The sequence below is a fragment of the Rhyacophila brunnea genome, unplaced genomic scaffold (genome assembly GCF_057557595.1).
Source record: "Rhyacophila brunnea isolate RB1 unplaced genomic scaffold, BYU_Rbru_1.0 scaffold_3, whole genome shotgun sequence".
In the NCBI taxonomy this organism is placed as follows: domain Eukaryota; kingdom Metazoa; phylum Arthropoda; class Insecta; order Trichoptera; family Rhyacophilidae; genus Rhyacophila; species Rhyacophila brunnea.
In genome coordinates, this window is record NW_028232965.1 from 239,402 (window position 1) to 251,561 (window position 12,160).

The 12,160-nt window shown below is 34.7% G+C and overlaps 1 protein-coding gene across 1 annotated transcript in view; it reads left to right on the forward strand.

Annotated features, from left to right (window-relative positions):
* The window catches only part of LOC147067712 (ATP-binding cassette sub-family G member 8), a 76,346-nt gene that overhangs the window by 49,261 nt on the left and 14,925 nt on the right, over positions 1-12,160 (forward strand). The window contains exons 2-6 of the mRNA XM_085952505.1: positions 4,705-4,840; positions 7,405-7,536; positions 7,879-8,019; positions 10,789-10,933; positions 11,181-11,380. Coding sequence (XP_085808631.1) covers positions 4,725-4,840; positions 7,405-7,536; positions 7,879-8,019; positions 10,789-10,933; positions 11,181-11,380 — 734 coding nt within the window. The 5' untranslated portion in view covers positions 4,705-4,724. The remainder of the gene's footprint in view (positions 1-4,704; positions 4,841-7,404; positions 7,537-7,878; positions 8,020-10,788; positions 10,934-11,180; positions 11,381-12,160) is intronic.

Genomic DNA, 12,160 nt, shown 5'->3' on the forward strand with positions numbered 1-12,160 from the left:
CATATTTTTATTTTTTTGTCAATCAATATCTGCTGCAACTATTACATTCATTCATTAGGTATAACCGCTTAATTAATATTATTGGTTTAATTAAAACAGACAGTTTAAGTAGGTATGTACGGACAATGTTTTTTATTATAATAATTATAGTGAAGTAAAATATCCAGAGTTAGGTACGTCAAGGGTAGATAGGTACCTACTTTTTTATAACCACGATTACACATAAGTATCCGCAATCTTTTCATTTTATAAATATTTATTTTTATTGCATTGTTGTTTTACCTTTATCGCCATATACGATCTCAAGTACCCAAGTATACTTAAGGTATTTAAAATGGCATGCACGTCGCTGCAGAAGTAAATGATTGTGTGAAATTCCAATACAGTGAGCTCATACAACACTAAGTTCTCGGTGTACTCGTAGTATTCGATAAGGTGACAAGACCAATAGGTAATTAAATATTAATCTATACCACTCACTTTTAAAAAATCATTACCATTATATTATATTTTGCATTAAAAGCTATACCCCTCTAGGCATGTGCCTGTAGATGTATGTCTATAAACAGTACATGCTGATAATTCTACATAGATAATAGTATATAATATGTTATTATAATTTGATAGCAGAAGCTATTCATTACACAGAAAATAAATCATTGCGGGTCAATAGAGCTAGATCCACTTTAAATAAGGTATTTATAAGATGAAGGTTTTTTTACCAACTATCAATGACAGTCATTTTCAATAAGCCCTTCTATTCAGTGGCGCACCCAGGATTTAATATTTGGGGGGGGGGGGGCAAGGAGGAGAATGTAAATTAGTCCCATAGGCTCTTTTTCTTCTTCATATAATTATTTTTACATATTTTCACAATACACGGCGGTATATTTGTACAGTTTCTCCTAGTTTTTATTAAATTTGAGGCATAACAGCATAACGCTGGGCGTGTCATCAGCGACTGGCAGATTGGAAGTGACTAACAGCAACCATGCTGGACATGTGCGCCTAGTATGCTAAAACATTACTCAAATATTATCGCATGTGCTACTTGCTTGGTCTAGAGCAGTGGTTCCCAAAGTTGACTGGACTCCGACCCATCTAACAAAAATTTCCAATCTTGGGACCCACCTCTTAGCTGTCTTAGAGAAAAGAGGGCATAAATATTGGTAATGCTCAGATTCCCTAATGGCGAGTCGTGGAACTACTTAATACTATTTTATTTGTTCTAATTGAAATAAAAAATATATTTTTTATAAGTGTTACCAATATGAATGAAAGACTGTTGAAATAAGAAACACAACTTAAATAAAAAAAATTATTACTTAAATACCTACACCTGCAAGGTTTTTTTACAAAGTTATTTCAATGGGAAGGATGTATTTGTTTCTTATTTTTCTTCATTACAGTTTTAGCATTAACTTTAGTTACTTTTAATCGCAGTGAGTTTGATATACTTATCCAATTTATTTCGGTATTTAGTTTTAATGTTAACCATAGCCGAAAATCCGACCTCACATAGATATGAGGTAGTAAAGAGGAGGAGGATTTTCATAGCTTCATCGAACAGGCAAGGATAATTATCAACAACTGAGAGCCAGAATTACGTTAACTGTTTACGATTGAAACTATTTTTCAGTGACGTATCTTCTGATAAATCAATGAGTTCTTCACTTGCTTTTGTTGACATACTAGTTGGTAAGTCGTCTTGAAATGGGTTACAAATCCAACGCAATGAATCAAACTTTTTCATCTCTTCCCCAAAAGTGGCGAGGGCCCACTCAATATTCGCTCGCGACCCACTGGTGGGTCGCGACCCATAGTTTGGGAAACCATGGTCTAGAGCAGGGGTTCCCAACCCCGTGCCCGCGGGCACCATGGCGCCCGCGGAACGATTCGTATGTGCCCGCCACTATTCGACAGAGACAGAATTTTCACGCTAGCCTGACACACGCAGAAAACCCGAAGTGAACGAACGCCACGAACTGAGCCGATGAACGCCGAATCACGTGACAGTTAGTAGTCACGTGCTCGTAGCGTCCCGATTACTTCGGCGATCATCGGCTCAGTTCGGGTTTTCGGCGTGTACAAGGAGTGATGTGCAAATAGCATTCCCCGCCTGGAACCGCGTTGTTGTCATTGTGATTGCGATTGCTGCCCCGTCCGGGTCGCGACAGTTAGCTAGGAGACATCTTCGTGTGACGAAACACGAATTAGGAGTTTTGATATTCCTTCTATATAGTTCTAAAATGAGTGGACCGAGTAAAAGACAACGAACCTATAATTTTAACACTGACTGGGAGGAATCATATTGTTTCTTTAATGTAAAAAATAAATGCGTCTGTTTGTTGTGTGGTAGTAGTATTTCAGTGCCGAAAAAACATAATATTGAACGACACTTACAGACAATTCATGGCACTTTTGATGGATGTTGAAGAAAGATTTTTGCAGTTTACAGATATCGAGCCAATTGTTTCCTTTTGTATCAATCCTTTTACTTGCCAAATAAATGTAATGGAAATGGCCGCATGTATTGCAGATTTTGTTCAAGGTAAGACAGAAGAACTAGAGTTAGAAATTTTCGAGCGTAAGAATGATATTTTGCTTAAATCCTTAATATCAGAGGACTTTTGGAATACAGTGGACAGAGAAAAGTTCCCATTTTTGAAAAAAGCGGCATATAAAATTGAATCATTTTTCGGTTCGACATATTTATGCGAATCATTGTTTTCAAACATGAACTTAATGAAATCAAGATATAGATCTCGAGTTACCGATGAGCATCTTTATGATTGTTTGCTAACAGAATTATCGTCATACTCTCCTAATTATGAGGCACTGGCCAATGATATGCAATGCCAAAGATCACATTGACATATTCATATTCTATTTTTTTATAAAATGTTTACTTTGTATTTGTGTTTTTTGTTTACTTTGTTTACGTTTTGTAAATACATTTCTCTGTGTGTATGCAATTTGAATAACAGTTGTATTATTTTGAAACATTTTTGTTTATTATTTATTAATAAATTATGAATATAAGAAAATAAATTATGGGAGGAGTTTGTCGATTAAAAATAGGTGGTGCCCGCCACCCTACCGATATTTTAGAATGTGCTCTAGAGTACAAAAAGGTTGGGAACCCCTGGTCTAGAGAGTTACAATATTTACCTATGCCGAATTCCACTGAAAAAAAAATGTTCTTTTGACTTACACTACCACCGACTAGTGGGTGTAGTCGTTCTTTTCGCCGAATGTTTATCGTCGATTTTTGGTTTTTTTAATATTGAGGTTCCAAAATAATAATTGAAAATGGACAACAAAGTATTAGTGCATTTAACTTATACACAAACCTACTCAACACAACACAGCCTAATTTCTCGTTTATTTGTCTTTTGTATATTGCACTCGGTGTACCTACACTATGGCCCCCACATCCTGAAACGGGCCCTCGGGCTAGGATATTTGGCGGCCCCCATACCTACGGCTAAGATTAAAGGCAGTGTGAAATACTACATTAACGTTTTTCAAATTGTGTTTTAGTTCAAATTAAGGGTATTTATACAGTGAATTATTGGCGATTTTTAATACATCTACTTTAAAAATGGAGCCGTCAAATATCGACACATAATAATCAGAAAATATATTGAACAATCATATAATCTAAAATGTTCACGGCTATGAAGTATAATAGCGACTTTTTTTTACTATTACAGCTAATTTATGATGTGTGTTTATCTCACTTATCTGGTCAACCCGACACACCGGGCCCCCAGGCTAGAGCCCTGTCAGCCCTCCCCAGCCATGACCTACACCACTCCGGGGTGGACACCAAGATTTTTTTGACAGTTCCATTAAGGATTGGGTTTCTAAAAAAAACCCGAAATTAGTGTTTCGAAATATTTATGTTAGAAATTAAAATCTTTTTTGCCGTGTTTTTATTTGTGTAAGCCCAAGGTGTAGTTTATTGACTTTCAATTTCAATGTTTAAAATCATTCTGATAATTTTCATGTTTGGTGGGGTGCCAGGACCCTGGGTGCGCCACAGCTTCTATTAATATATGAGTATCTATACATACACTATATAGTAACCACAGTGACAATATTTCCATGGAGGAAAACCCTTTCCTCTCCTACATGTTTTTTTTCTCACACGTGCAGGCTTTCACCTGCAAACTCTAAGATGGGTCTTCCTTTTAATTTGTATACCTACTCTGTTTACCGATCTCTATGTCTTTTAGAAATCTAGGGTGACTGATATTTCATAGAGATTGGTAAAAATAAATTACGAGTAGGAGTTTTTCAGAATAAAATGGTGCATAATATTAATTAAAAGATTATACATAATTACATACTATTATTAAGTCTGCGACATTACGAAGCGGTAGTCGAATCGAAGGGGCTAGCCCTAGCCGGATGCAGGACATTTTTGTTAATAAAATCCAGCTTATGATGTCCCGGAAGAAGTGCCGAGATTATATTATTATACCCCGGTCGAATGCCAAAGTATCAAGTCAAAGAAATGCGAATTAAAAAAAAGACAAGCACAGGTGTGACGCTGAATACAATGAAAGAAATCAACTGTAAATCGGTGTCGACTATGTTCAATTGACTGTTGAATGCGTAAATGAGCATATAAAGGTTGGAAGCCACTGAAATTTGAAAACTATTAACAATATATAATATGTTTTATTTCGTTTTCAGGTGTCGCTGATAGAAGGGGGATGTCGGTGTCGGGGCCATACGGCGCGGAGAGGCGATACTCCGTGCCCTCCAACCCCTTCATGCACGACCCTCGAGGAATGCAGTCTGAAGACCTGCATGCCTGGTCCATCTACAGGTAAGGAATATAAGCCTTTTAAGACTGCATGATGCAGCATGCAGACTACGACTATAGTGACGTCCATTGAGGGTAGGCAGGTCATTCACTGCTTATAGGCGACAAATTATAATGAGGCCGAGATTAACGGATGAGAAAATAAATACTTACAACTTGGGCGGATAGCTGATTATAATCGGCAGCATAGGGATGTCACTGTTCCCCGCATAAAAAAACACCATCAAGGAGATCCGGTATATTGAAAAATGAAATGAAATGAAAAAAGTTTTTGGCCTGTAAAAATCTTTCGGTTCCAGACCGTTAGATGTTGGCTAGATAAAATGATGTCACTCTTTTAAACCGACTTATGAATTTTTATTGAAAACATGTACCTGACATTATCCCTATCCTCCTCGCTCTTTCCAACATTCTTGAATAATTGAACGAATGATTACTACCTCTAGAGAAGAGATTCCCGACCGGGTTCAATGGAACCCTCAGGTTCCGCGAGCCATGGATTCGCAATATCTTGGGATAACATATTTACATCTTGAGATTTGTCTGGTAATATATATTATGAAAAGGTTTACAATGCCACATGGCAGCTATGAGTACTTGTGATTGTGTACCTATAATATTTGAAATCAATTCAAATATTTTTTTTGCACATTTCAATTGAAGATTTCCTAGATTTCCTTTACCTAGGGCAACTACTTAAAATTTGAGACGAAAACTAGTATTTTTAATTTACCTCTCTGCCCATAATACCTCATATGTAAAGTTTGGAAACTATTCGTAGAGCAGTGATGTCATGCCTCTGAACAAAATTAATTAAACTACAAGAATTCCAAATGGTCATAAATTGTCATTTAATTTTCTCGTAATTTTAGCTTTTCACACCAAAAATGTCGTCTGCGGTACACTTTTGGTTCAAATAACACTAAACATTCACACAATTATGCGTACTTTATTTTTGATGCCACCTCGTAGTATTTAGCAGGCGAAAGGTATTTCGGTGGCATGGCTTAGAGTGCTTAGACCAGAGGTGGCCAAACCGTGGCCCATTGGATGATTACAAGTGGCGCATTGCATCTTTGCGCCTACTTATTCTTTTGAAGTAGGCGCCATAACTGAGAATCCATCTTCATATTTTCAACACCTGAGTGCTCTCAGTTCAAGTCATACAGCCTTCTTACTCATCAGTTCGTTCCATTTTTTTGACAGTTTACAATTGTAGGAAATTAAAACTGCTCATCTCTCAGTTAGAAAATGAGGATTTGAGTCAATTTACACACTTGAAAGAGCAGAATGAATGTGTTGCGGAAAAGTCATTTTCATGATTTTGCTAAAGAAGAAAACTGCATGTTCGCATTTATAAACCCATTTTCACTACTACCAGTATAAAAAAATATTTAGTATCAAAACTTGTTCCAAAATACTTACTAGTATTAGGTTGGTGTGCGTATGCGACATAAGTCTCATACTAAACTGGAACTAAAACTTAACTCCATATTAGTATTTAAAATATCGGCTTCAATAGAATCGCTAAAAATACACTGAGCTGGGCTTTTCGAAATGTCCCATTTATTATAAAATTTTAAACACATTTTAAATTTATGAGTTGTTTTTGTGTTATTTTATAATATTCTTGTTAACATAAAATGAATAACAATGATTTTTTTTATTGTAAACTGCATCACCTCAGTCACCTCACCACATTTCCGAGGGAATAATATCCTGCTACAGAAAATTAATGACCTATTTGTTCATACATAAGATGATGTCATTCGCATGCATAGACTAATGAATTAAAATATAATTGTATTCAAGTGCTACCTCGCTCGCGCGCATTTAATGTCAATAGTATTGAAAGTCTACCAAATAGCCAGTGACTCGCGATGATATCATCACAAGTTTTTTGGAACAAGTTTATTGGGCCACACGTACTGAGTATGGGATACTTGATACATCCGATATTTGAGTACACAAACTGGTGACAGTATTTCCAACTCACCTCTAATCCAAACTATTAAAAAAACATAAGTAAGTATATACTAATTAATTGATCTCTCATTCTTTTATGTCTATTATATTTTTCATTATATTTGATATTAAAAACTTCATATACCTACCTACATGGTTATTGACTAGGATTGTTAAAAAAAATATAACTAATATTTATTTGTTAATATCTGTCCAAGTTATGTAAGTTTCTATGGAAAGAAAATGTGACAGTCATCAAATTTTAGCTGTAAATGTGCTTTTGAAAAAAATAAGGCTAGAACCTAGCGAGTCACAAATGTTTAAGTATTGTATTTTTTTATGGTCTTTTTAGTATAGTAAAATATTTTATTCTAAATATAGTTATGCTAGTTATATTTCAGTGAAACACGTAGTGTCCAATATTAATAATAATACAAAAATATGTAGCACTCAGCGTAGATTCAGGTGTCGTAGCCCGCCAAAGGCTTTTAAATAGCTAAGGTAGCTCTCTCTGCTCCTAAAATATTGAATATACATTGAGAAATAATGGTAAAAATGGGTGTCAAGAAATTTGTATTAATACATTATTATTTTAATTTCAGGCAAAACTTAAATTCTGACTTCACAGACAGTGCTTTGGGTAGTACTGATAAAAGTCCGTTGCCATATGGAAACTTTCAACTGAGAGACACCACCGTCCAGTCGATTTTATCGCACCCCCGCTATGGACCTAAGTAAGAGACACCCAATACAATAAGTACAATAAAATAATTATAGCACAACAGTGACACACTTTTTTAGTATTTAGGCACCTATCGAAACATGTGTGTCACCCACAGAACAACAAGTGATAAGACTGAATGGTAAATGACCTTATTTTTTAAGGTTGAATTACTAAGAAAGGACATTCATTTGTTTGTCAATAAAATCAAATGTAGAAAAGTACTCATATAATGATCCTTCGCATTTGAATGTCCCCTCAAGTAGATGATAGATATATTTAATAAATTGAACTCTCAGTAACACCATTAGAATAATAAACCCGTACTGATTTAATAAAATTAATAACATTTTAGATCAGCGCTTGGGTCAAATATGTACACATATTTAAAATTTGGTCTACCTCGTGTTTTCCCACCAAATCATAATGGAAGCCAAAGATCTGGAACTCCGCGACCTAAAACTTCCATCGGAAGTGGAATGAAACCGGTACCGAGGTGAACATTTTTTTTGTTTTACTTCCTAATAATATAAGTACCTATATTATAATATTCAGATTGAAAAAGTCCCTACCTATACTAATAAAATTGGATATCTGTTGCTGCAATCATAATCTAGTTCAAATATCGCCCAACAGAGGGAAGCAGTAAGATAATATTATTAAGAAATTATAAACTTTAACTATATATCGTCTCTGTTCTGGCAGAACACACTTAACTGGAGAATACTAGTTTTGAGTAATTTGACTTTGAAGTTGTTAAAATGTTTGAAATGGTCTATCATGTGAGTTTATTAAGTAATCTTAAAAAGGACGACTTTAAAATAAAGACTGTTTATTTATTAAGAAGGTTTCCAGACGGTAAACTTTGAAATAAGGAACATTTTGGTATAACTAACTCAATATGTAATTTTTTCGAATTAGTGTCTTCTGGCAGAACAGTGACGCTATACAGTTATACGAGGGTGGGTCAATAAGTCCTTAGAAAAGCCGACAGGTGGCGCGACTAGTACTGTAAGCGGTTTGTTTTCATGCAGCGGCACTACCGATTCAGTATGCTGCGAAGTTTCAATCAGATTGGTCGGGTTGTTGTGTGTTTCTCGTACATTTAAAAAAAAAATTTGCTTGTGGAAAATGGAAAAATGGAAAATGGAGAAAATTGAGTTTAGAGCTGTTATTAAACATTTTAATATAAAAGGGTTAATAGCAAAGGAAATAAAAAATGAGTTGGATTTAGTTCACGGCATATCTGCTCCTTCACTTGCAACTATTTATAACTGGTTAAATGAATTTAAACGTGGTCGTACATCAACAAAGGATGAACCACGCTCAGGACGTCCTGTAGAGGTGACTACACCAGAAATGATCAATAAAATCCACGATATGGTGTTAAGTGACCGAAGATTAAAGTTGAGTGAGATAATTGAGGTTACAGGGATCTCAAAAAGTAGCGTCATTTCTATTTTACATGACAAATTGGGCATGAAAAAAATTTCTGCAAGATGGGTGCCGCGTTTGCTCACAGTCGACAATAAACGCAATAGGGTGGTGACCTCTAAAGCCCTGTTGTCGCTCATGCAACGCAATCCGGATGAATTTTTTCGTCGCTTTGTGACTGAAGATGAAACATGGATACACCACTATACTCCCGAGACGAAAGAACAGTCAAAGCAGTGGATTGCGAAAGGCGAACCATGTCCAAAGAAGGCGAAAACCGTAAAATCAGCTGGTAAGGTTATGGCTACTGTATATTGGGATGCACGTGGAATTATTTTCGTTGACTATTTGGAAAAAGGAAAAACAATAACAGGGGATTATTATGCATCTTTATTGGACTAGCTAAAAAACAAAATTGAAGAAAAACGGCCTCATTTAAACAGGAAAAAAATCCTCTTTCATCAGGACAATGCCCGTGTTCACACATGTCTACGATCAATGGCTAAAATTGAAGAATTGAAGTTCGAATTGGTCGACCACCCACCGTATTCGCCAGATTTAGCCCCCAGTGACTTTTTCCTTTTCCCAAACTTAAAAAAATGGCTAAGTGGACAACGTTTTTTTTCAAATGAAGAAGTCATCGATCGGACAAATGCTTATTTTGAGGACCTTCCGAAAACTTATTTTTCTGACGGTTTAAAAAAAATTGAGAAACGTCTAACCAAGTGTATTGAGCTCCAAGGAGATTATGTTGAGAAATAAAAAAAAAATACAAAAATAAAAACTGTTTTAATGCTTTTTTCTAAGGAATTATTGACCCACCCTCGTACCATAAAATATTTAGCAAAAAAAATAATATAATAAAGTGTATTAAGTACATTATTTTGAAATTACTAGTCAGCGGGAATGACTACTTTCTAATAATTTAAATGAATGGTTAAAATTCATACACAGAATTTTATAATTGAGTTAATATTAATGCTATCGACCGAAGGTTCTTGATGGAATTTGAATTAAAATTCTAATGAATTTAAGTTTTGTACTATTCCATTTGAGTCGTTTTTTGCGACCCGGTGCAATGCCCAAAGGCGAAACCCGGGTCGCATTACTCAAATGGAATAGTACAAAACTTAAATTCATTAGAATTTTAATTGAGTTAAGTTAATTATTTTACATAATATGCAATGTTTTATTATTTTAACTAGAATTTTAGAACTGATGTAAAATTTTATGCGAGATGTACCAAAAGATCATGATGTGACCAATGACATCATGGTACTACATGAGGTGTAAAGGATGAAAACGGGGGTCGGGGGTCGTCTTATTTTTTTTCCATGAAGATACCTATATTAAATGCATGTACATGTTAGTCAGCATATTCAGCCATGCGGAGTGTCCTCCAAGGATTGGAGAAGAAATATTCCACTTGTGTCAATGTTGTAATGATAGAATGGTTGTTTATTTCATTGCCTAGAAATTACTTGGTAGTTTATACGTAATTTAAAAAAGAGATTTTATTAATTGGACCACATCATGCATTTATGGAGCAAGAGACTTATCATGAAAAAATGCGACAAATACTAGTAAAATTGTTAACAGCCAAAATCTAGATCCTCATTTCTTCGAGAGACTTTTGAAACATAAAAATTGAATTGTTATATTATAGTCCAACCACCGACACCGCGTCGTCAACTCCATACTTTATTTACCGCCATACTTAGTATTATTTAATAAAACTTTTAGTGTGCACGCTCTTATGATAGCATATTACATAATATTATTTAAATGAAGGAAAATATTATGCACTGTGCAAATATGTGTACCATTGCAGAGTATCTAGACCCACTCGTGGAATAAGAGAAAATTCCTCCGGCTACGATAGTTCTGACAATGAAACATCTCAGCAATACAAATACAGTAGGAAATATAGATCGGACCCTGATTTCAGAATGCAGAACGTACATCCATCTTACCAGGTAATTACTTCCACATTTATTTTATGGATTCATTATTCAATTTATAAAAATATATATTCATTCAGAAGTCTGTTTTAGTGGAAGTAATAATAAAACAAACAATAAAAAGGTCAGTAATATTTTCAATTCATTTCATTTTAAATTTCAAAAACATATAAATAAGATTGTGTAAAAAATTAGTACATTGTTAATCATTCATATGGTGAGGAACTGATGTTTTATGCGATGACCGTTTTGTATGTTGCAGTCATCTGGGATTCCGTTAGTGGCCATGCACCAAGCGGGTATTCGAGCCGGACCCGATCCGCAATCGCAGTGGACTAATTCCCGAAATAAGTCAGTCAGTGAAGCCAATTTATTGGCAATAGAGTCTAGAAACTACGGCGTGCGTCAGTCGTATAACAGAAGAAACAGCATGGCTGAATTCGGCAATGACGGTGACCACAGGTTAGAATTATTTTTCTATAACACACGTAGTTACGCCGTGTGTTACCTAACCGAATTTGAAACAGAATCAGATTATTGTGTATTGGTAAAAATCCGCACGTAAGACACTCATGTCAATAGCTCAGCGGCTAGAGTGCATTTCCAGAAATGAAAGATGTTTGTTCGAATTGCAGTCGGTTCATGTTTTTTCTAATATATATGTTTCTTATGCTACGTTCTAAAGCTAGTGTATATTCTATTATTTTGAATAAAAAATTAAGAAATTACTACAAAGATAATTTCATCTCAAACATTAATATACAATTTGATAATTAGCAGTAACCCCACAAAATAATCTTTTTACGGGCATGTTTAAAGAGATTTAAACAGGGATGGGGAATCTATTCATATTGGGAGACCCCATTAAGTTAGCTGAAATTTAATAAGGCCGCATTTCAGAAACTTCAATTATTATATGCACGTAAAGATGTACATTTCATAAAAATCTAACAAGATACCTACTAACACAAAAAAATACATGTTTTTTTCATTTTTGATATTTTAAAGTTAAATATCCTTATAATGACTCTGTTGTGAATGGTTTTTGTAGGAAAGAATTTCAATATTTACTTAATAATTTTATGATTAAAATAAAATAATAAAAGACAAAGAAAAGCATGTTAATAAAAATTTATTCTGTAAAATTTGGATTCATTTAAAAGGCCTCAGGTTCCTCACTCCCGGTTAAAGTACTTGTTTACCACTATCTTTATAACATTGTAAAAATATTCAGATGTATCA